This window comes from Cyprinus carpio, chromosome A1 (assembly GCF_018340385.1).
Source record: "Cyprinus carpio isolate SPL01 chromosome A1, ASM1834038v1, whole genome shotgun sequence".
Classification (NCBI taxonomy): Eukaryota; Metazoa; Chordata; class Actinopteri; order Cypriniformes; family Cyprinidae; genus Cyprinus; species Cyprinus carpio.
In genome coordinates, this window is record NC_056572.1 from 25,037,268 (window position 1) to 25,063,601 (window position 26,334).

A 26,334-nucleotide genomic window follows, 5' to 3' on the forward strand; every position below is an offset into this window, starting at 1 on the left:
AGAGAGAGAGAGTTCCATTGGACAAATTCACCATCGGACACGTGAGGCAGAAGAGCAGAGGGTGTGAAGGATCATTTGGCCTGCAACACAAACTGCTTCTACTTACCATTTCTTCATTGCATCGTACAGATAAGCGCGAGATCCCACCACACTAAAAAACATACTACCCCGGGTAGATGGACTTTGGTTTATTATTTTGAAGTTATTTCATCAGAGCTCTGAGGTCATTTTATTTTATATTTTCCCAATTTGTGTGAAAAAATTGAAGAAAAAGAGGAATATTGATTTCATAACAAAGAAAAACATAAACAAGGTCATACTGGTTGATATCTGATGTTCAATAAATGCCGGCTATATGTTCTGAGTAAACTATCCTGGTACTTTCATTTGTCTACTCCTCTTGTGAAAAGTTCCTTAGAAAGGCAGCACTTCACTCTACATTATAATAAGTGCCCCTTACATTTGTGTTTGTGTTTGTGTGTGTGTGTGTGTGTGTGTGTGTGTGTGTGTGTGTGTGTGTGTGCGTGTGCGCGTGCGTGTGTGTGCACACGTTTGGATGGCTTTAATTTTTAAACATTACATTTTTCCTCAGCACCTGTTCTTGTGGACAGTCATGGTTTCACTGGTTGTAGTGGCTGTATTTCTCCTTTGTGGGACCCTCTTTCAACCCCCCCCCCAGACAGCAGCATTCAAACCTCTCTTTCAGGACGGCTCCATCACTCATCGAGAAATCACTCAGATGGCCATCCTCCGCAAGACAGCAGAAGTGTGTCGTGACATAGCCACTGCCCAGGGGCGCGACTTCACACTGCCTGTAAGAAAAAGACAAGGGAGTGAACCGACTGAATTAGCATTTTTGAATCATACAAACTATTAATGGATTATTATGACCAACAAAAGTTTGTGATTAACATTCTTAAAGAGACTTTCACATTTTGTTACAACAAATTACAGTCATACCTCAAATGTGAATTTTGTAACGGCAATTTTTGGTTGTCTCCTCAAGTTATGCTACACACTTAATTTGGATTGAAAACTGAACTGAAAAGCTGAGGGTACACAAGTTGAATAAACAAAACAAACAAACAATAGATAAAATGAAAATAATAATATTCTTCTCTTTCCATTCCTCATCTCCAGATAAACAACAGGTTGACTACATCTGCTGTCCACGAAGCCTGCACAACATCTTCTACTTCATCTTCTGCCCTCGCTACCCTCAGTTTTTATTCAGCTATAACAGAAACTTATCTAAGCAATGCAGTTGTAGATCAAGTTTTTGCACTGAGTAAGGCACATCACATAGATAATGAGGCTTTCAGTGAGGGCCGGGATCTCATCACTCGTGGTGTGGCTGCAGTAAAGGCCAGCGTGCAGCAGAAAAAGCTATATCTCTGCCCGTATCTCAACTGGGAGCTCTATGTCACACTCTACAGGTATGTTATGAATGGAGATTGAAGTAGGGAGGGGCATAAGAATTTTTTTTTTTTTCTCTCTCAAGCTTGCCATATACCAGCATTTCTATTTATGACTTCTATTTTCTATGACTTACATTGCATTCAAGGTGTACATGTTATCAAGTTCTGCATTCCAAATTGAACCCTTGACCTTTCCATTTCTAGCACTATTTATATGCAGGTCCTAATTCACTCTTATTTTTATGTATTGCGTAATTTAAAATGGTTATATGTTTTTAAACTTGTCCAGAATAATGCAAATCCCCAAAATTGTTCAAAGAGTATTTGAACAGTTTTGTTTGTTTAAATGAAAATAATCGGATTTCATTGCATAGAAAACAAAAGATTAAAATAAGTGGCATCTGCAAACAGATGATAAAGTGTTCTCAGAAGAATTTTAGCCAATGAGACAGTTTTAACATTTCAGTCAATTCAGCTCAAGTTCACAAAGGTGTAGTTTAATTTGGAATTTGGAATATTTTTTGTTTTGTAATAAATAATAAAAAATAAAAATAAACTTTCAAAAAAAAATTAATCAGAATTTGTTTTTAATCAGATTTTTTTTTTTTTTTTTTTTTTGCTTATGCATGTAGGACATTGCAAATTTTGATGACAATGTTACTGAAGATTTTAGACTGTTAAACTTGTTTCAAAGCCAGTGAAAACAAGAACTCAATTATTATAGTGCCTCCTTGTGGCTCTGGTGCACAGACTTCTGAATATGCCTGTCACATTCATCCTAAATTGAAATAAAGGAATATAAAGAGTGAAAGAAATGCATTTATAAATGAATGTAAGGTGACAAATATATTTAATTTCATAAAATGCAATCATTATTTTCATTAATTAACATGAACACTGTGTTGTTGGTTTGTGTGTAGGATTTCTATAGCCACAGTAACTGGGTGGAACTGGGAAGCACTGCTCCTTTCAGCACACTGATCAAACCTGACCTTCCTCTAAACAATATAGCAGGTACAACAAAATACAATTACCCAGTTCTACATTTCTAAACCCTGTGTGTTTAAAAACTAGTTTATCCACAACATGATTATGGTGTAAACAGGCACACTTTTAAAAACCTTTTATCTGTGTATCTAGGCCCCAGCACACCTACATGCAAAAGCTGCACCTGGCCAAACTGTGGTGATAACATTCTCCCAGAAATACTGCTGCAAAAGAAACTAACCTCAGGATATTTCAGCATTTTCTCCTCCACAAAACCTGCAGGTAGGGAAGCTTATCACCCCATGTGTAGTGTTGATTTCCTCTGTACTTCATCAAAGACCACAGGATGGCTGGAATAGGCACCACAAATCTATGCTCACATAATTTTCTTTCAGGCAAATGTAGCCATGGCGGCTTTTTTGACAGGACCAGTTCAAGAGAACCCACTGGAGGCATTAATAAAGATGACATCAGTTCAGATCACGGCTTCCTTCACAAGCGAGCTGCTGAAATGGCCATCAATGCTACTATGGAAGTGCTGCAAGACATCGGACTGGCAACAGGCAACCAAGCCTTTCTTCGGTATGAGATCTTCCTTTTACACCACACAGCTTTGGATTCTTCTGTAATGAAAGAATTATCTGAGGTTTGTCCAGTTAAATTAAAATGACATTACTGATCACTAAGCCTAACACTGAATTATATAGGATGTAGTATTATACATTTATTTGGTTGCAGTTTGTAAAAATCTGGAAAAAAGTTGCCAAATCTGAAGACAAAAGATTCTGCTGATGCTATGGAGTTCAAAAGATTAGTTTTTCTTAAGTCATAGTGCCCCCTAGAATCAGAAATTAATACTGTTGTCTACGTTTAGCCGTTTTGTTTCTTTCTTTCAGATTGATGGGCCTCAGTCAGACCTCAGTTCTGGCTTTTGTGATTGACACCACGGGTAGCATGTCTGATGATATTGAAGAGGCCAAGAGAGTGTCCTTCAGTATCATAGACAGCAGGAGAGGAACATCAGAGGAACCTTCAGAATACATTCTAGTCCCATTTAATGATCCAGGTAGTCATATTGCTTGTTTAGTCCTGTATATAGTCCTGGTTATTGTTGTTGCTGTTTTTCCAACAAAAGCAAAAGAAGCAGTGCCTCCTCAAAACATCTGGATGTTAACAATGTGACAATAAAACTAATATTGTGAAATATGAGATTGAATATTCTATTGACTATGAATTTTTATTAGCTAATAAACATTCCCATTGTGAATTCCCACCCATTATGCCCATTACAAATGAGCCTGAATGCATGAAAGTGGTGAAAATGGATGGACTAATTACAAACAACTAATTACTATTCACCCATTCAGACATCACCACTTTCGTTCAGATTTAAATCTAACTTAACATAAAAATGATGTGTTAATAATTTAGTTTTTATGGAATAAATTAAAGAAACGTATGTGCCTTTCATCATGTGCGATGTTTACAGTTTCTGAATGATAACTGAACAACAGTTAGTTGAAATAAATTACATGAAGACATACAGAATAATATTCTTACTTTTTTACTGTAGTTATTTTTTTAAAACATTTACATTTTTGAGAAAGTTTAAATTATGTACAACATTGTTGCTGTAGTCTTCTGTGATGTGTTTGTCTCCAACAGATTTCGGACCTCTGACAAGAACTGAGGATGCAGATCTTTTCAAAAGGAGAATCAATTCTCTTTCAGCATCTGGTGGAGGAGACTTACCAGAGATGTGCCTGTCAGGACTGCTGGTCTGTGTGTTTTTTTTATATTTATGTATTTTGGTGAGTGCTGTAAAAAAAAAAAAAAAAAAAAAAAAAACATTTAGACTGAGAAAATCACAACTCTTCAAACTGATATACTTTATAAGATTATATTATTGATATGTTCATTGTGAATATCTCATCTGTGTTAAGCTTTTATATTACAATAAAGCCAGCATGAGAAATTATAATAATCTTGAGGTCCTGCGATCTTGTTTTTTATTTTTATTTTTTTCTCATGTTTCTCCAGTTGGCACTAGCAGGAGCTCCTCAATCTTCAGACATTTTTGTTTTCACTGATGCTGCAGCAAAGGATTTAGAATTAAAAAGCACAGTTCAGGTCATGATTGAACGCACCAAATCAACAGTAAATGCCTGCAAATCACTTCTACATAACTGCAGCTAAAGTGTTGTTGGATTGTATGTAATGACATTTTTTTCTGTGTTTTTTATCTGCTCCTTCTCCACGCAATCCAGGTCACTTTCCTGTTGACTAGCCCCTTCTCATTCCGTAGAAGAAGGGATGTCTCACAATCTCAAGGTTTTACATCAAGATCAATACCTCTGTCAGACATACAGCTGTACAGAGATCTGGCCCATGTTTCTGGTGGAAAGGCCATTGAGGCCACAAAAGCTACTCTGTCTCTGGCCACTGCAGTCATTACAGATGCATCGACCTCAGCCCTTGTATGTATTAAGAATGTCAGATGGTCACTTTCTTGTGTATCAACTCTCCATTTAATATCTTTACAACATATTTAATAAAGAACAACTTAAGAAGAAGGGGAAGTACATACCCCAATATTTGCAAATTTTTTTCCCTATTTGGTGATCAGGAATTTTGCTGTGAAACACTGCAACATACTGAAAACAACTCTGTTTCTTGAAGGTGACGCTTTTTCAGGTGGTAAGAAATCCAGGCATTGCAGAAAACTTTACCTTTGTCTTAGATCCATCTCTGTCTAATGTGACTGTGTATGTCACTGGAGACTCTCCAGTCTTCACCCTCTACGGCCCGACAGGTGAGCCAGTGCACCTCGAACATTGTTTGCAGATATGAGGGTTTTATTCTGTTCAATAGAAAAACAAGATGTCAAAATCATTGTTTAAAATAAGCAGATTCCCCACACTTTCAGGTGAGTCTCAGTCAGGTTCAGTGGCAGATGGTCCTCTGGGCAGCATCCTGACTGTAGGGAATCTAAAGAGAGTAAAACTCAACTCCACCAGCCAGACAGGAGAATTGAAGATCAGCATTAACTCTACAAGCTCCTACAGCCTGAAAGTCACTGGTATGGGTTTTTTAATCTGCCGGTATATGTTTTGTTTTGTTTTGTTTGTAATCCATTGAGATTTTGTTAATATATTTATTTTTAAAATTAAAAAAATTATACTGCTCAATAAACAATGGTTTTAGGGGGAAAAAATCAGTAAAATGTTTTCCTTTGGAATATTCCAATCACTGCTGCATCTCACAGTGAGCTACTTTCTCTCTGCTTTAATTGTGACTACAGGTCAGAGTTCTGTGAACTTTCTCTTTAACTTCGTGGAGCGGTTAGAAGGGGGTGACTTCACACCGAAAGCCAATCGTCCCTTCACCGGTATGATATCATCTTCTTCATTTGATATTTCTTTTTTATTACTAAACAGTTACACTACTGTTCAAAAGTTTGGGGTCAGTAAGAATTTTTTTATGTTTTTGGGAGAAAATTCACATTATGCTCAACAAAGCTGCATTATTCAATCAATAATACAGTAAAACTGTGAAAAAAAGAAGAAAAGTGAAATATTATTACAATTTTAAACAACTATTTTCTATTTTAAAATATTTTTAAATGTAATTTATGATGACAGCTGAATTTTCAGTCACCAGTGTCACATGATCTTTCAGAAATCATTCTAATACAATAATTTGGTGCTCAAGAAATATTTTTATTATCATTGTTGAAAACAGTTGTGATGCTTAATATATATTTGTTTTTCAAAACAGTATTACAAGTTTTTCAGGATTCTTTGAGTAGTATGTTTATTGTCCCTTCTGATCAGTTTAATGCATCCTTGCTGAACAAATGTATTAATTTCTTTAAAAAAAAAAAATCTTACAGAACAGGAGTATAAACACTGTTATTATTTTTGTTATTTTGTGTCATCAATGTAAATGAAGCAAACAAAATGCTTCTCTTATTGATCAGGTCGGAATGCTACTTTGTTTGTCTCTGTGACCGGAGGAGATTCAGTCACAGTGACTGACGTGCTTCTGGTTGAAGCTTCAGGATCTAATGTTGTTAATGGAACCATAAAAGCATTGGGTGCGACAGACTTCCTGGTCAACATCGACAGAATCCCAGAGTGGCCGTTTGTGGTGCAGCTGAAAGGGCTGTTGAATGACTCAACAACTCGATCTTTGCCTAGTCGATTCCAGAGACAGTCACCCACCCAGCAACAAGGATCTAGATTTACTATCACGGTGAGCTTGAAGGGCCAGTTGACCCAAAAATGAAAATTTTTATATGGAATTTGCAAAACCTATGAAAATAATATATATAAGACATGCAAAATACAATGATAATATCTCTAATCATATTAAACATGTTTCTTCTCAGGCCCAACCAAACAGCACTATAGAGCCTGGAACCCCTTTTGTTCTCAACTTTACATTGCTCACTAATGCTACAGGCGGCAGCTACACTATCCGAGCTCGGACAGACCGCAGCTTCAGCGTGTCTTTCCCCAGTTCTCTGGATGCAGGGACAGAGGGAAGTGCTCAGGGAACCATAACACTGACTGCACCCTCCAACACAGAGTCAGGGACGGATGTCACACTCACTATTGAAGAAGAAGATCCAGAGTCTAGTGACTCAAATTACGTGGCACTGCGGTTCACTGTGATGACAAAGGTAACTGTTATGAAAGCTGCAAACAAGAGTATATATTATTAAAATTTACCATCCAATGAGGAGAATATATAGCTTTCTGCAACACTCTGCCTCGGTGTTTTTACATGCAAACAGTATTAGCATTTTATCCCTTCAATGACTCTGATTAACCTCATTATTGTTTTCTCTCTTTTTTTTTTTGGAGTCACTGATTTCTCTAGCCCTGTCTGTCAGGTAGTGAGCATCAAAGCTGACTGTCCTGTGGAATGCAGCAGAGCATCATGGGAACTCTCTACCAACTTGACGGACGGTAACGGTACAGGCATAGTCGGAGTGTCCCTCAGTCGTGGCAATGGCTCTCTCAGCTTAAGTAATGTGATGAGTGCGGATGGCACAAATGTGACTGTGGCTTGCTACAATGCTTCCTGTTGTTCTCAGGAAGTAGAGCTTGTAGCTGTGGACAGGGTGGGAAACGTTGGCACATGTTTCACCTCCATAAAGAGCCCTTCTACAACTGTTAGCCCCAGTGGATCTACAACTGTTAGTCTCAATGGATCTACAACTGTTAGTCTTAAAGGATCTACAACTGTTAGCCTCAATGGATCATATTCTGTGTCCTTCTCCATGTGTGTTGCTCTATTCGGGTTATTACTTTCCTTTCTGTATGGATGAGGGGAACTGGAATCATGAATTAAGTGAACATTTTTCCATTATCTTTAACTTAATATTACTACGTTCTTACTATTGATGATTATCTTTTACAAACTGCTGGTAACGACTTTACATTTATTCCCTACCTCCTTATCAGTTATAATGGAAAAATGCTCTTATGAACAGGGAATGGTGGGGGAAGATGCCCCACTTAAGAACAATGTGGATTTACTTATTTAAAACTGTTTCATGGTCTCTGTAGTTTGTAAGGACCATGCAGAACCTTTCTAAATCCAGACGGTTGTAGGAGATTAAGTCAAACTTCTTTTTAGGCAAAGCTACTCTATTTTATCTTATCTGACATTTAAAGTTTAATTTGATTTGATTTCTTAGGACTGACGGGCATGTTCTGATGCAGGCACACTGAAAAAAAATGTTTCATTCATCCAATTAAAAAAAATTTAGGGTAATGATTCACATCTATATTTTATGACTTGAGCCAATGAAAAATAAATAATTGCCCTAAACAATTTTTTCAATGTCTATGAAAACTATTTTATAAAACTTGGCACAAAGTATATTTTTCTTGTTGAAGAAAGTCAATTAATTTAAATTCTATTTTTGATCCAAACGAAAATAAATATGGATTTAATCAAAACAAAAACAAAAAATCTCATTTAAGAAATATATTTTTATAGTTTTCATAGACATAGAAAATATTGTTTAGTGCAAGTTATTTATTTTTTATTGACTCAAGTTAAAAAATATAGACGTGAAATCATTACCCTACATTTTTTAGGGTAAATCTCAGAATCACAACAAACGGCTTCAAAACTATATGGTTTTATTCCAAAATATTGGCAGTACTGAATTTTATGTGTTAACCCACCTTTTCCGAGGTTGAGCATTACCTGCTGAATAAAATATAAAGTGCTTTTCAAACACTTAGTCCAGGTGCAGGGCATAAATCAGTCTGAAAAAAATGGAAATAGAATGGAAATGGAAGTTTTCTTTCAAGATGATTCCCGCTCTAGATGGGTTAGACGTAGACTTGCTTGATCAACACTGAGGATTCTTACTGGAGTCTGTCTTGTCAGCTGCATCCTAACAGAGAAAGAAACAGATTTATAAAGACATTATAAAGTCAGTTAGATAATGCTGTTGTCAAATACTCAAGATCATATGCTGTGTTCACACCATGTTCTACTCAGAGCTGTTCATGTCTTTAGACCGGGAACTGTGCATTTCTATGGCAACACTATCCATGCCTAAATTAATCTGCAGCAGTCAGGTACAGTCACGTGATACAAGCAGACGCTCACAGAAAATTCCAAGATTACAGATGATTATTAGGAGTTCTACAAGTACATGAATTCTTTTTCCAAGCTGGAATCATGGCAAATACAACATGGGATGAATGCACTTACACATACCTAGTTTACTGTAAAAAGAGCTGGCCTTTGGATGATGTCAGGCTTGTCGCTGACAACTTTTCTGCGAAGAGCAAACATGAAAGTTACAGTCTTGATAAGGGCATCTGACTTAAGGGTTTACATTTAATTGTGCAGTGTACCTGTCAATAAAGTGATCCTCCTCAGAACAGGTCTCAGTTAACCCACATGACATACAGCTGATCTGGAGGTCTGCTGTGAGGTGGCATAAGTGTACGTTTTAGTGCATAAAGTAATTTAAATGTATGTACATGTCTGATGTGAACAACGACATTGTTTCATTCTTGTATAACTTCCATGTTTGAACATAGAGACAGGGTTTCACAGACAGGGCTTAGCTTAAGCCAGGACTAGGCCTTGGTTAAATCAGGATATTTAAATAACTTCTATAAAAATGCCTTAAGAACATTACTGGTGTGCATCTTGAGACACAACAATGGCACGGACATATTTTAAGATGTGCCAGTACAAGATATTTTCAGTCATGACAGCTTGAACATGCATTTTAGTCTGAAACTTGTCTGAAACTGGGGGATAATGTTTATATAACGTTAGCTGTGCTCTCTTTTCACAGTTATGATGGCCATACTTAACGTTACACTTCTAAAGCATCTCTTCCATTTCTTCTTCCTTCGAAACCTGAACCTAGATAGAACAGAAGTATATTCATCCGTTTTTGTATGTATACCGTTAATTAATTTAAACTTACTCTTTCAAACAACAGCCATGTTAAATTATTGCACTCACCATATTAGCGCCACCAACGTCTCTTCTCCACCAGTGTTAATTTCGTTAACGAAGACGACGACGAAAAATATTCGTTAACGAACATTTTTTCTGTGACGAAGACGAGACGTTGACGAGCTAAAAATAATATCTGATGACGAAATTATGACGAAATTTATGCCGCGTTTTCGTTAACTAGACGAGACTGGACTATACACAAATCCGCCGCAAACTCTATGGGCGCCGCCATCTTGCCTGCCGCCATTACTGCGTGCCTGCGAAGTGTGACGGTGTGAAACTTGCCGGTGCCCTCTAATGACATTTCAATGAAAGCGGATCCTGCTCATTAAAGAAAAATGTCTGGTGAAAGGGAAAATTGGGTAGATGATGTCAGGCAGTGGCCAAAACTTACTGATAAAGGTAATTTATTGACAACATAATGTAATAATGTAAAAATATGTAATGTATTGTAATTAAGAAGTGTATTAATTGATGACAACAATAAAACTGAACGCTGTCATTACTAGCTGTGTTGTTAATATGTTCACAAGCTTCACAAGTTTCAAATAACTATTAGGCCATCCTTAAAAATATTTTTGTTTGCCATAACTGACCGACCCTGTCAATTTAGGACTGACCCAATTAATTATTTTTTTCTCCCCTTTTTGTCCGACCGACTTGCCGATTGTAATTGCGTTAAGACCCACAGATTTTTTTTACTCTTCAAACTAATACAAATGCAATAAAATGTGAGACACACGCAATTGACGCTTTTCACACGCTTTCACACCACACATCCATTTTCTCACGCACAGAAAAATCGCGAAGCAAAGAGGACACGGAGACCGACAATCTCAGCTCTCAGATTCTGTCAATTTTATTATGAAATTCAAACAATGAATACCGTTTTGGTGCTTGTAAACGTGACGCGACAGATCCCTAGCGGCACCTGAACTAATCATCTCTAGCTAATAGTAAAGACCTCTGTGTAATCCGTATGGCCGTGAACATGGGCAGTCAATGTGCAACAAAGGTTCGTGAATTTCACTAAACGGTTTTATTCCATGCCTGTAGTTTTGTGCTGTTGTTAAAACAGCAAACCACACAACACACTCTTCTCGGCATCACTGGACAGCATACGTACTAAAAAAAAAACTAAATAAAAATAACTTTTCGTACAGCTATAATCTGCTACAGCCGCCTACGGGACTAACGCTACTTCTGCTACTTCCTTAGCAGCGAGGCACGCAGTAATGGCGGCGCTGCTTTACTTCCGTGTTTCGCCGGATTTGTCTATAATGTTATTTGAGGACTACCAGACATTCAAAATGCATCCTATAGGCTTTTGTCTTTCAAAATGTGCGTCCCTGTCATTGGATTACGATCGAATAAGAGGCGTTTGCATATCTAGTCAGTATAGCAGCCGCAGTGGATGGATAGACTACAAAAACGCGAACTAGCGATCTGAAACAATGGCCTCAGCACCCGAAGGGGTATGGCTAAGGTAACCAGACGTCCCGTTTTTTTTTTTCCGGGAGTCACAATTCGTTGTCGATTAACTTAAAGTTAGTGAAGGCGGGATAGGCGAAATCACACTGATAGAAGTGCTCTCTCTCGCACGCACGCTCCACTTCCTCAGTTCTCATATACAGCGCGCGATCCGTTCTCAGCGCTCAAATACACACACAGCAGTCCAAATGTTTATCGTGTAGAGTATCTCACGTAAATACAGTAGGTTATGGATTAAGTGAACGTGAACAGGTAGGTGAAAACTGAAACGTGTGTCAGTATTTCATGCATGCCTTCCGTCTTAAAAGGACAACATTCCAAATTAAATACCTATCTGTCATTAATGATAAACAACAAAAAATGTATACATGTTAAGTAAAACCTACTGTATCTGAAAAATGAGTTTAATTTGTATCTCTATTGTATTTGTCTTATTGTGCTTCTTTAAATATATATATATATATATATATATATATATATATATGTGTGTGTGTGTGTGTGTATATATACTATTTTTATAAGTTGCTCCTTTTTCAGTTAAAGAGAAAGTTCACCCAAAAATGAAAATTGTCATAATTTATTCAAGATTTTCCAAATTCAGTCCTTGATTCAAATTTCTCATAAGCTTAATTGATTTGGTCTAAAGAGAGAAGAAATAATGATTATTTTAATTTGAAAACTACATATAAAATCGCCACCAAAATAAATTCTGGTAACTACAGTTTGGCTAAAACTATTGACTAAAAGTTGACTAAAATGCAATGACTTTTCGTCGACTAAAACTAGACTAAAACTATGAAAGACTCAAATGACTAAAATGTGACTAAGACTATTAAGCATTTTCGTCTCAAGACTAAGACTAAGACTAAATCAAAAAAACCTGCCAAAATTAACACTGTCCTCCACTGCAGTCGCGGGGAGGGAGTAAAATCTTTGCGTGGCAGGGGCGTCTATTTTGAGACACCATGAAATATGAACTAAAATATGCTTTTAATATACTATCTCTGTATTTAAAAAATATATATTTAGATAGGCCTACCACTTATAGTACCATTTGAACCCATAGTGTACTACAAGTGGTAACTAAATACATTTTTTAAATACAGAGATAGTATATTAAAAGCACATTTTAGTTCATATTTCATGGTGTCTCAAAATAGCACACTTAAGTGCACTTATAGACGCTCTTAAGATTATCTTACTTAAGAAGTACTAAAGAAGAATTTTTAGTAGCCTATGTTAAGTACTGCTTGAAAAACTTTTTTCAGTGCATGTTCCTGGGTCAGCATGTTTTGTTGGTCCTGGAACAACAATCCTGTCAAGTTATAACCCAAACCCTAATCACAACCTTACTCTTAAACTAGAGGAAATGTAAAGATTGATAACAATGGTGTACAAGTCTCTAACCTTGATCACGTGCAACTTCGTAAGCCAATCATTTTCAAGAAGGCCTCGTCTCCGTCCTGTTGCGATAAGAGCCTTGCTGCCATCTAGTGGTCATGTCAGGAACAAAGGTATGAGGAACAATACATAGCTCGACATACGATTATGCACAGTTTAATAAAATAACATATTTAGGTTTATGGATATGTTTTGAGTTAACAAAGTTCTTATAATAAAGAGAACAGAAATGTGCATATTTGGCAATCTTGCAATGTTCTGGTGTTGTTGTTTTGAATGAATGCACATTTAGAAGATGAAAAAAAGTGGAAAAACATGTACACAAGCACCTTTGCTTCTGATTTGTGCTACTCTTGCAGATGGTTTCTGGTTGAATCACAGCACTGCCTTTTTTAACAGATCGGATTAAAGGACTATTTTATTTAACTAATGAACGAAGTGCTGAGGGAGTAGATGACCCCATTTAGAAGGAAACCTCATGGGACAGGGCAGGCAGTGTGTTTATGTCCCATCTCTACTCTTTTGCAGCACATCCAAACAAACCTCCGTCCTTCATCCCTCACATTTCTCACCCCTGAAGATGAGTAATGGCAGTGTCATAGTGATACTTCTCCATTCATCATAATCAGAAGATAGCGCGCCAAAGCAGCACAGGACAAAGTGAATATACCAAGAGAAGGGGAGTGATTCATTAGGGTAAGATATTAAACAACACTCTTTAGCATATGTGCCTTTAATTAGGATATAAAAAGACACCCGCCCTCTGTCTCTCTGCCATTTTCTCCTCCTGGGTTTTATTCAAGCAAGCATCAAGATGCATTTTCTATTTCTTTCATTTATTTTTCTTTTCTTTCTGACCATAAAGACTAACTCATGGTAGGCAATAATTAATTTTTCACAAATGAAAATGAGATTGTGAGGAATAGATACACAGTCTACTCAATTTATATTTTCTTATGGTCATATCGTATGTAAAATCCAGCTGTCAGACAATTTTAATGTTGCCTACAACCCCCTGAACCGTTTAGCTCCTTACTGTATCGTTTTCATATGTATATATACACACACACACACAGACAGACAGACACATATGGTGCCTACCTTGACTATGGCCCATACACAGTTCAACACCAGTTGTTCTATCTTCTGTTAACCTTGTTTTGCCTTACTTTGTTCTCCTTTTCTGGGGCTTCTTTCTTACACATTTTAATAAACATTAAACTTGTGCAATACTCTTTCCTACTATTAAAATAAATTGCAGAGACATATTTTAATGAGAACATTTTTAATGATCGATCTCTTTAATGTATTTTTTTCTGAAAAACAAATCTTTGTAACTCTCTGCCATTACCATTTACATAACTCTGTACATGAAAAAGAAAAAAAGCACTGCTTTAGATTGAGTAAAATTTTAAAACTAGTAAAAACCTTCAAAATAAAAATTAGAGGTTTACATTACAAATTAGTAGTAAGACATTGTCTGAAGTGCAATGGTATAGCTCAGATGAGTTAAAAAAAAAAGTGGAAAAAAGATGAAATAAAAATACTTCTCTATCTTAAACAGCAATATCTTTACAGTGTGTAGAGACGTATCCTCTGATGTATTTAAAATTGTAAAAACATATTTACAAATAACTGTATCTGATATATATCTTTCCCCATCACATATATGTCAGCACCAGTACGAAATAAAAAGAAGAAAAAGATAAGCTCGATGACTTCAACAGAAATCAAAAACATGTTAATCTTGGTCCCAGATTGTTGATATTTGGTGAGACGGCAGGAGGACGTGGGCTTTACCCTCTCCATCTGCAATCCTCTTGACAGAGCAACAATATAACATTGCGAAACACTGAAGATGTGAATGTGTTCAATCTCCCATTAAGACAAAAATTTCTCAAAAAAAAAAAAAAAAAAAAAAAAAAAAATGCAAGTCAGTCACAATGTTACATTCATGTTCATTATTCAGAGAGCGGAAACAATGAAACTAGAGTTTGATTACAAAGACACCATGACTACAATACCATAATACCGTAGCAACACACAACAGCGCAGAAAAGATAGATGTTCTTATTTGTGTGGCATCTCATGGTAAACAACAGAAAACTAAATTCTGGCTAGTAAGATACCATTCTGAAACTTCATTTAAAATTAGTTGACAAACGCACAACAATGAACTCAAGTAGGTAGAAATGGGTCATAAATAAATTTATATTCCCAATAAAGAGAAAAGGCCTTTATTACCAAATTAATTCGATTTTTGTTTTTGTTTCAATTTTGTCACATTTGAAAGAGTTGAAAGTTGTCTGCAATTCAGTTGGCTTGATGAAGTCTTGATGTGCTTGTCTTTCCTCTGTCAGTGTGTTCAAGAGCTGGAAGTGGTGCAATGATTGAAATTAAACATTACAGAAACTAATAAAAAAAAATAGTAATTTGAAGAGTAAAATAAAAGATGAAAAGTGGTATGACCCATGAGCGGAAATACAGTATGTACGGTGTATTTATTTATATTTTTATTAAAATATCTGCAACCAGTGATCACAAGCAATAATGTTCAGGTAAAGAAAAAACAGAATGTTGGGAAGCATTTAAATATTTATTTAAAATTCTAGATGTATGAATTAAAATGCTGAATTTGCTTCAGATTAAATGACTGTGCGCAGTTAAAATCGCATCATAAATGTTACTTTGATACTTGATGAGTTCATGTCATAGTTTCCTTTCTAGCTGCCACTGCGACTAAAGAAAACATCTTTCTCACAGTTTAAGGGAGGGGAGGGAGAAGTTTGTAGCTGCCAAATCTCTTCAAGCAATATTAACAAACACCTAGTTGACAAACACACACATGGCTTCACTCTTCTACTGACACCGGTCGCCTAGCGACAGCAAAGCATCCATCTTGCATGCACTGAGAGCACACAGAGTCTGATGTGTTTTGTTGTGATGCTCATAGTGCAAAGACACACACACACACACACACACACACACACACACACACACACACACACACACACACACACACACACACACACACACACACAAGCACAAAGCAGAGAAAATGCAGAGGATGAACATGTCAAGAGCAGCAAAAAAGGGAGAGAGAGAAGATATGCAAGAGAAGAAAGAGGTGTGGTGAACTGTTTGGTTTAGGAAAAGGGATCCAATGTGGACAAAGGCCCACCTCAAATTTTCATACACTCTTTCATACATGAACAGGATGTCAGAATAAGGGTGAACTAAAAACAATACATAAAAACACCCATAAAATCTTTCCCAATGTCATTTTTTCAGCTTTTCAGTGCCTCTTGCCCTTAATCCAGCAGAAAGGATATAAGAGAAAAAAGAGACAGAAATGGATCAAATCCAGAATGATTTTTTTCTTCATAAAAAAAAAAAAAAAAAAAAACACACAGAACACCGGATCCTTACTCCAGAAGCAACCCAAACAGAGAGGAATTGGTTTAAATATTGTGACAGCACACACATGTAATACACAACATGTAATATATTTCTTAGATTTGTCGACCATGTAATAAAAAAAAAAAAAAAGAAGAATAAAACGTATCACATTTTCCATAAAACTGTCCTGTTAAAAAATCCCTTAGGCTATTGGCTGGGGAAAAACTCTTCTATCCAACCTTCCGCTGAATCCAAATCTGTCCCATCTGACAAGCCGAACGAAACCCCGGCCCCAGCCCCTGATTGGCTGCCGTAACCGTATGCCAGGTCCTGACTGGACGTCCTCTGGTAGCCCTGAGGCTGACCCCCTGGCATGTACGGCCCACCCCCTCCCGATGTTCCTGGCATGCCCTGAGCAGGGCCCTGTCCGAAAGCAGCCATGTTGGGCACACCCTGGTTCATGCCTGGCATCACCATACCCCGTGGCTGGTTGGTCCTTGGTTGCCCTGCCATGTGCGGCATCATCGGCCCACCCATTGCCGCTGGGTTTATCGAACGCGGGTCCACCATAGTCTGTCCACCCATCGTTTGTGCGAAATGTTGCTTGGCCATTCTAGGAGCCTGGCCACCTTGCATGGCATATGCAGGGTTACTGTTAAACGCCACCATGTCGTTTGAAGTCCTTCCACCCATGGCCTGCATGTTTTGCTGCTGCGGCCAAGGCTGGCCTCCGCCTCCCATCATGCTTTGCAGTCTCTGAACATTGGCCATCGGCTGCCCACCAGGGGCAACACTGGCTGATTTTATTTGCTGCTGCGGGAGGGACGGATTCATTAGCATTCCCTGTCCATACCCGCCTCCAGCACCTCCGCCGACCATCCCTTGCCCGCCGGCGCCCCCTTGTCTCTGTGCCATCACCATGCCGGGCTGGTTGGGATGGTGCTGCTGTTGCTGCTGGAGCATTTGGCCCATGTTTGGGTTTATACCTTGGTACATCCCGGTCTGTGTACCTGCCTGGCCTCCATACGCCATGTTCATGTCACCCTGTGAAGGCATGGCGCCCGAATTTTGGACAGGTGTCATCTGCAGTATCCCAGGGTTCTGTTGTTGCTGTTGCTGGAGAAGTCGAGCGTTGCGCATGTTCTGCAGTGTCTGGTTCCTTGCTGCCATCTCCTGGGGCGTGCCTAAAATAATTTACAATTAAATAATATTAACGGACATCTGATGTTCTCATTACTTTTCCAGTACATCAAAGGCTTGTTTCAATTAAAGTCAAATGACATGAGGACACACTCTCAAAAGCATAGCGAATCACTGTCAATTGTATATGATGACATAAACTGCACACTGAAATCTCCAGATGTCTGTGCATGCTATTAATAATTCCATGTTTGACACCTTAGAGCTTCAATGAACTTATATGTATTACATGTTAAAATTATGTTGACAGGCATCAGACAAAAATTTTGCTATAAAGCTAAATAAAATTTATCTTTACATTTTTTGCCTTACAGCTAGAGCTGCACGATTAATTGCGATTGTCATGCACATTTAGTCAGTAAAGCCGGTTCTGTGATTAGCAGTAAATCTCCATCACCTGCTTTCAGGTGGAGCAGCATTTACTATGCAAAGCCATAGTTCTCTGACAAGCTATGCAAAATCATATTCATAATCGCAGACGATATAATTGTAGGATTATGAAATCGATGAAATCGTTCTCTATTATGACAGCTGTTTGCGTATCTTCTCAGTAAACAATGGCTCTGTGTAGTAAATGCTGCTCCATTTGAGAGCACGTGAAAATACAGAATTTAATAACATGTTTTAACTCCAAATTCACACCATTCGAGTGTTTAAAATAAATCCTTCTGTGAGATGATGTGGCTTCTTAGAATAATTAAGGCACACAATATTTCATTGTATTCTAAGCAGTGATAAAGGCTATGTCGATTAGCATTTCATTATAGATCTACTTTATTATGATGAAAATTATAATAAGAACTCAGATAAACCGTATATTGCCGTAGTCATGTGTTTATTAGTCACGTTGAATCAATGAAAGCAGTTAAATCTTCTGTTTATTCAGCTGCAGCAATAGGCATTTCCTGGATTTCTTCTTTGGGGCATATTTGAATTTTTAGCACGAAAGTGCCCTCTGGCTTTTGGATGGAGATTTACTGCTGTACAGAACCGTGCTTCACTGAAAGATACGCATGACAATCGCAGCTTCAACCTAATCGCGATTTATTGCCTTTGCGATTTAATTTAGATTAATTGTGCAGCCCTACTTACAGCCCTAACACACATGACTGAAAAATACTGCTTTTCAGGATAATTTGAGCTTATGAAGCTACATTTCTGATTTTGTTGTCAGATTTTACTGCTGATAAGAAATATTTTATTAAATTGTAACTCCAACAGACTTCAGTTTGGGTGAATGTATGTGTGTTATACTGCTTCATTAGTAATGCTGGCAGATGCACTGGGTGTTGAAGTGGCCAGGCAGTATTTTAAAGTGTCAATGAGAAAATTATTTCTTTTCATTTTGAAATAGAGAAAATCACTTTTTAGGTTTAAAGGAGGAGTTGAGATTTACTATTTACTTCGGGTCCTTACATTGCTTAAATTAACACCCTAAGCCATTTGGCCACAAAGTAATGTGGTCATTACATATAGTGGCAAAGTGTTTAGTGTTTGGGCATGGATATTTTTTGTGTATTTGTATGTGTGCCTTGCCTTGAAACTGCTGGAGCGGGTATGGATTCCTCTGTGCCTGACTCATCTGTCTGGGGAGATGCTGCTGCTGTTGTAACTGGAAAAAGAAAGAAAGCAAAGCAGAAAAATGCATGAATATCAAATAATCACAAACAACTGAACAGAAAGCTGAACTCAGAAAGTCACAAAGGTGACCATTTCATTTGAGTATAAACAAAAGACCATCACCTGTTCTGCCAGCATGTGCTGCTGCTGCTGTTGTCTCTGTTCTCTCATAAGCTGTGCTTTCTGCTGCTCCATCAGATGGAGCTGGACTCTCTTTTCCTGCTCCATAGCCATCATCTGCTTCATCATGGCTGCCTGTTGTTGCTGCTGTGGATTGGGCATATAACCGCCGGGCCCTGCCCCGTTAGGCCCTGCTGAGGTCACACCCCCCGGTCCTCCATGAGGTGGCTGGACTCCCCCAGCCTGTCGCGGCAGTCCAACCACACCTTCCTACAAGCACAAGAAAAGAGAGATGATCAGTGAGTGTTCTGTATAACAGATGATTCATTTTATCTAAACAGTCATTAAATTATTGACAGCTAAGACACATAATTTGGGTCAGTATGATTTTTTTTTTTAAATTTATACTGTTATTCAGAATGGATGCATTAAACAGATCAAAAGTGAGAGTAAATGTTACAAAAATGTTAGAATAATGTCACAAAAGATTTCTGTTTCAAATAATGGCTGTTCTTTTGAACTTGTATTATTCTTTAAAAAATCCTCAAAAATGCATCATGGTTTCCACAAAAATATTTTGGCCAAGAATAACTGTAGAATATATTTTTACAATGTCTTAAATTAAACTTTGTACACTTTCATTAAAATTTGTTTCCTAATGAACAAAAATAAAAACTCACAACAAATTTTAAGGAACACCAAAGATAATAGGAGCTCTTTATACCCTTCTGAACAGTGGTTAAGGTAATATAAAATTACTTTTACTACACTGTGGACTCGTCTGAGACATTATAAACTGAAATCCAAAACAAAGAGCCATGAAACCCAGACCACGTGTTATGGACTGAAGATCTGACATCCAAGAAAACTATAAACTGAGACATAGTGAGAGCTAGGGTAGAGCATGTTAGACAGAGGAGTGGGGAACTGTTGCAAACTGGATTCAAACTCACATCATCCGCACTAGCACCACATTCAGTGTGCCCGAGCACATTCACTAACCGCAAGGCTCCAATCAGCTCTCCACGAGGCTTATAACAGAATAAATAATGAAGCACAAACATGCATACGCCACAGGAGACTGTTCAGATAAATCTAGACCAGACCGGTCAATGATCACAAATCTGTGTGTAGACAGCTGGATCTCTTCTGTTAACCAGTCATGCTGCCCAAACCTGCGCCGATCAGCACATACGTATCTGTGTTGAACACCGGACAGGCCAGAGGGGGGCAGTGTTGATCTTCCCCCCCATTTTCTTCATTCTCTTTCTCTCACTCCCTTTTTGAGTCATCATCTATCTCTATTTCTTCCACCTCTGTGCCCATGTCTCCATTCCGTTCTTCATCTTTCCCTTCTTCTTCCACATTTCCCTTTACCTCCTCTCTTTTTCTTCTCTTTCACCCTCACCGCCTTACATACTCTTATTCATTACGATCCCCTCATCCACCCCCCCACCTTCACTTCAGCTCTCTCTGCAGATGGCTTAATCATGAGTGGTGAAAAAGATGTGTCTCCTTCTTCCTGCCGGATAATGCGTGTGAGCCAAAGACTCCTCAGCCGAGCATGAAGAGAGAAAGAGATGAGGGGTGAGAGAAAAGGACTCAAATGACAGAAAAACATTAAAGAGAGGGAGAGAGAAAAAAAACAGGAAAGAGAGACAGAGAGAGAGAGAGAGAGAGAGAGAGCAGGTAGCCAGGCAACAGTGGCTGTAATGTTGAGCAGATGGTGCTCATAGGAGCCATGATGGACGACAGCGGGCAGCAGCTGAGAGAGAGAGAGAGACTGAGCGAGTGCAGCGTAAATTAAGTCTCTCTCTTTCTCCTCTTCCTGTCTCCATTGCTGATTCCATATCCATCTTTTCTCTTTCGTTCACACATGTGTGAACCACTCTTGATCCTACTGTTCATGCTTTGTCATCTTTCCTTGAAACTCAACTTTCAACCAAAAAGATTGTTGAAGACTGTATGGAAGGGTCAGTGCAAATACAGTAAGAGCGTTTTGTATAATAAGATTGTTTATAAACTGACAATGATTACTGAACTTAAAAATGTTACTGAAAGGTGTAGTAGTGCGTATTTTCTGCAGCTCTAGCAAAACCAAAAAAGTATTTGGGGGGAGTCTGTTTCCAAACAGGTTTCCAGGATATTCCTACTGCCAATGTTTAGGCAAACAAGTAGCCCTGCCCACAATCTCATGCCATTGGTCTAGCCAGAAGCTGACATGGTGAACTGCCCAATCAAACAGCAATGTTTTGAAACCACCACAGAACTTACACTCTGCAAAGACATCAAATGGTTCAATTACATTTACTTACTAAGCTTTTAAAGGGATACTCCACCCCAAAATGAAAATTGTGTCATTAATCATTTACCCCCATGTCGTTCCAAACCCGTAAAAGCTACATTCGTCTTCTGAAAACAATTTAAGATATTTTGGATGAAAACCGGGAGGCTTGTGACTGTCCCATTAAGGTCCAGAAAGTCTGAAAGTTATTGTCAGAATAGTCCATCTGCCATCAGTGGTTTAACCGTAACATTATGAAGCAACAAGAATACCTTTTGTACGCAAAGAAAACAAAAATAACGACTTTATTCAACAATTCCTCTCCTCTGTGTCTCTCCGCATCACCGTAGCGCCATTTTGGAGAACATTCGTTGAACACAAGTAGTGTATGCTCTTCTGTGCCAGCTGCGCTGCACGAATGTGCTGTTTTAGTTGAAATCAAAGCGTAAATACATGTAGAAAACATATCCTTGTGTCACCTCTGACACAGAATAGCGTACGCAGTTTGCGTTCAGCAGATATTCTCCAAAATGGCCCTACGGTGATGCGGAGAGACACAGGGGAGACAAATTTTTGAATAAAGTCATTCAAAAAGTACAAAGTCACGTACAAAAAGTATTCACATCACTTCATAACGTTGCGGTTGAACCACTGATGGCAGATGGACTAATCTGACGATGCTTTTCATACTTTCCTGGACCTTGACAGTGTAATTTACTTGCCAGTCAATGGGACAGTCACAAGCCTCCCGGTTTTCATCCAAAATATCTTAAATTGTGTTCCGAAGATGAACAAGGCTTTTACAGGTATGGAATGACATGGGGGTAAGTGATTAATGACAAAATTTTCATTTTGGGGTGGAGTAACCCTTTAAGTTTGAGAAATTTTGAGAGGAGAAATTTTAAACTAAAATGTATAATTTCTGTATTAACAGCATCATCAAATGGAACTAAAAAGAACTAAAATAATGACTTTCTGCACAATCTGAATTTGCCATTGGTCAGACAAACAGATAGTCCCTCCCCAAACACACAAAATTAGTCGAGCAAATGTTGCTGTTGTCAGGCTGGTCAGGACTCAAACAATCATAATGTTTTGCTAGTGCCACAGAGTCAGAGTATTTAGATTTTTAGGAGAAATCAATCTACAAATGGCTTATGTACAGTTGTCTAAGCACATTAAGATGAAAGTATTTTAAAATCTAAAGGACAATCTCAGCTAGGTGAAAGCATTAAGTGCAGGATTTTACCAAAGTCAAAAAACAAACACAAACAGGCAAGACTATCAGATGATGGCAAACTCTAAAAGTTCAGCTCAGCTGCAGTTGTTAAAGGTGTTGGAAGATGTGCTAAGGAAAACAGCTCACTGCAGTTTGCACAAAGCAATACATAGTGCAATACAGAGATTCAGAGTGATTGCTTTCATTGATCTCATGCATACACACACACAAACACACATTGATTACCAGTAGTGAGCCTTGGCCCAGATCAGACACTAATCTGAGGGGCTTGCTCACAACATCCCCTCTAATAATACACCACGCGCCAACACACGGCCCTCATAAGGGCATTTGTGAGTGTGGGTGGTGGTAGTAGAGACCAGCCAATTCAACAAATCTGAGCTGAATACTGACAGACGAGCACAAACTCAAGTTATGACAAATGTTAAAGAATTTTGGCAATACCAAAGATGATGCATAAATTTAGCTCCGGCTGATCATTTGCAAGTTCAGGCTCAATATGGCTTGAAGACTCGAGAGGAAGTTTCAACTGCTCTCAACTGGTTGACAGATTTTTTTTAATGTTCAATGCCTGAAATCAAAAGGGTGGTGGCATATTTACTTACACACTTCCTATAACAACTGCTCTTATATTTATGCATGATGTTTTTATGCAAAACATCTTGGTGCTTTATCAAGTTCATGCAATCCCTGGTAATTGAACTTGCGACCATCGCATTGCTAGCAATGCTTTACTGTTACTCACAAGCAGCACTACTCCTTAGAAGGATTGATTAAACTAGGGATGCAACAATACCATTTTTTCAGAACTGATCCAATCCTGAAAATTATGAGTATCTGCCGATACCGATCCAATCCGATACCAGCACAGTTTTTTTTAAATCAATGTAGAATTTCTATACTTCTCTGTGTTGACCTGATCATCACTCTTTTGTGTGTTAAACACAATCTACTACATATAAACAACTTCATTTTAATGAAAAATAACAAATGAAAAAATATATAATCATAATCTATGACAAAAATACTATTATAAACTAGGTTAGTAGATAATTCAGCAGCAAAAGATACTCTAGATTCTAGAAAAGGTGCACAATTTTATAAAATCTAGTGAAATACATTATTTACAAATAACAGTGAATAAGTCTCAAATCTGGTAAAATGTTACACATTGCTCTTAATTGTTGTAAAATACATTAATGAAAAAACAAGTATATACATTTATATAGAAACCTAAAAGATGTTTCTTTTAAATGTATAGCACAGTACTAAAGGCAGCAACATGTGATAGATAGGACAGAACAAGAAAGACTATTAATAATCTTTGATTGCGCAGAAAAGTATCACAATACTAAAGGCTCCAATACAGAGCAGCACAGAGCGCTTATGCACATCCCGTGCACAGAATGATGAGCTTGAAACAACACGGAGTCACAGTGTGCAGGCTCCGAGTTCGCATAGAAAATTTAGTACAACACACAAGCTGCTCGGCTCGTGTTCATCTTCAGTTCTCTCTTCACAGCAGTTCAGTCAGTGTACTGTTTGAGTAAATTAATTACTCTGGGATATTGGTTTATTTCGACTCAGAGGGAGTGTTGGCCACATTAAAAAAGTAAATAATTTGTGGATTAATGCTTACTGGAGATGCGAACCGGTTCAAACGATTCAGTCTGATTTGGTGAACTGGTTCAACCGGTTCACTAAGAAGAACCGGTTAAATCAAATGATTCGTTCGTGAACCGGACATCACTAGTACAAAAGGAAGAGATATTGATACGTAATGTATTAAATCAGTGTGTTAGTTTATTGAGCCTTTTCTTTGAACAGTTTAAAACCTCAGTTACTGTGCGCTCTTGAAGAGAGTTTCATCGTTTTGACTGTAGTAACCGAACGCGACACGCAGATTTATTGCTGAATGGAGGATGACGGACAGTCGCAGCAGAAAGAAGAGTTTATGTGAACTTGAATTTAATGACTTCAATATTAATCTGTAGCTCACATGGAACTATGGAACAGCTTCAGAACACTTGAAATATGTTCTCAAAAATGTTTTGGTGCTTTGTAATGTTTTTGTGCCTTCCGTGGGGCTCGAGAATAACACAGAATAGTGTACGCACAATATCAGATTTGGATCGGTCTCGTCTGACCGATACCCGATCCGCAGAAAATGCCAATATCGGAGCCGATACTGATACTGAGTATCGGATCGATGCAACCCTAGATTAAACAGACTGATGAAATAAAAATACACTACAACAAAGGTGTGGAGTGGCCACTGTCTATCGAAACAACCAGGTGCTGCTGCCTCCTTTATCAGAGTATTTGCTTGAACATCAATCACATCAAATCTACTGAGAGCATAAACAAATGACAGCCTGGCAGGCACAAGATCACCAGCCAAAACCAAGAAATCCACTTCACAAATTGACCACAAACAAAAGCATATTTCATATTATCCATATATCTACTGGTGTAATGACAAAGAACAAAGAAATGCCCAAGTAACCATTCTTTTGTGTGTTAAAATCTCCATAACACACCTGTTATGAGGTAGGACTGGCTGTGCTGCAGCCCACCCCCCTCATTCCCACTCTTCCGTCCCCTACTCCACAAACTCTCCGCCTCTCTACCCCCAACCTATTGCCCTCCCTTTCCTCCCCATGTTGCGTTATCTCTCCCAGCTTCTTTATTCCCTTTCTCGCTCTCTCTTTTCCTCTGCAAAGAAGCCATTAGTGGTGGCCATAAAGCCATATTTTTGTCTACAGCTCAATTACACGCACACACACTCACACGCGTGCACAGGTTCAATGCCAGTTCATTGAGCATTATGGACAGAAATCCATCCGCAGCTCTGCACTCCACTTTCTTCATATGAATCCCTAATAAACAATTCTAGTAAACAGACTGAAACGTCAAATGATGACATTAACACCACAGATTTCTGTTTATGTTCATTTCAGCAGCCGAAGTGGGTGACGACATCTACAAAATCAGATCAGTAACTTAAAATAGCGTGAAATGAAATTAAATGATCGCTCTTTGAGAAAGACTGGCGTTAAAATGCAACAGATACAGTGTCTGATTGAGGCTACTTGTTTTCCTTTGTTTGGACAAGTCTGCACCGTGAAATTGTGCATTGTTCATTGGCTTTGCCCCAAAGTTTCAGAAATAAATACTGAGCACACACGGCTCAATTAAACACAGACGAACTCGCTCTGTGTGGATCTGCAGGTAGAGGTAAGACGAGAAAATGATGAAATCTGATGTAAGGACGAGAAAGGAAAGACAACAGAAGCACAGCGAAATAGAGGAGTCCCTCATGCTTCCTCACTGTTATGCTCACTCTTCCTGTCTACCACTCTTTATGGAGGATAAAATGCAGTAATTGGAGCAATAAGCTATTCTGTTCTGCTTTTTTAAAGGAAAAGTTAAGGAATGCCATAAAGAGGCCCACACAAAATCAGATTCCAAATGCCAGACATTCATAAAGTTCTACGCATATACTACTACATTATTAAATATTTTGGGTCATTTGTTCATGTTTTCAGATACGTACAATAATGCAACACGTCTTCAGAATTTCACAGGTTTTTCTCCAACACCAGCATAGAAAGCGCAGGAGAAGTATGCAGATTTGCATGCGTATGTGCGACCTGCATGTGTCA

At 38.2% G+C, this 26,334-nt stretch overlaps 2 protein-coding genes and 1 long non-coding RNA gene across 3 annotated transcripts in view; 1 reads left to right on the plus strand and 2 right to left on the minus strand.

Annotated features, from left to right (window-relative positions):
• The first annotated feature begins 504 nt into the window (after positions 1-504).
• On the plus strand, positions 505-8,214 carry LOC109061550 (von Willebrand factor A domain-containing protein 7-like). The gene is given in 17 exon segments (XM_042759126.1): positions 505-814; positions 1,141-1,380; positions 1,382-1,408; positions 1,410-1,436; positions 2,339-2,432; positions 2,559-2,687; positions 2,801-2,987; positions 3,302-3,471; positions 4,071-4,183; positions 4,446-4,562; positions 4,673-4,882; positions 5,085-5,217; positions 5,332-5,484; positions 5,707-5,793; positions 6,385-6,659; positions 6,796-7,117; positions 7,274-8,214. Coding segments are annotated over 17 exon segments (3,009 nt in total). The 5' UTR covers positions 505-556; the 3' UTR covers positions 7,741-8,214.
• Positions 8,215-8,541: 327 nt separating this feature from the next.
• On the minus strand, positions 8,542-9,788 carry LOC122134698. Its single transcript, XR_006153075.1, has 3 exons — positions 9,293-9,788; positions 9,153-9,213; positions 8,542-8,823 (listed from the first exon to the last, which is right to left on the minus strand). It is a non-coding gene; the product is annotated as an uncharacterized LOC122134698 (long non-coding RNA).
• A 4,286-nt stretch (positions 9,789-14,074) lies between these two features.
• The window catches only part of LOC109091260 (mastermind-like protein 3), a 46,580-nt gene continuing 34,320 nt past the window's right edge, over positions 14,075-26,334 (minus strand). The window contains exons 2-4 of the mRNA XM_042759140.1: positions 19,149-19,415; positions 18,942-19,017; positions 14,075-17,389 (exon numbers count right to left, since the gene is read on the minus strand). Of these exons, the coding sequence (XP_042615074.1) occupies positions 16,413-17,389; positions 18,942-19,017; positions 19,149-19,415 (1,320 nt within the window). The 3' untranslated portion in view covers positions 14,075-16,412. The remainder of the gene's footprint in view (positions 17,390-18,941; positions 19,018-19,148; positions 19,416-26,334) is intronic.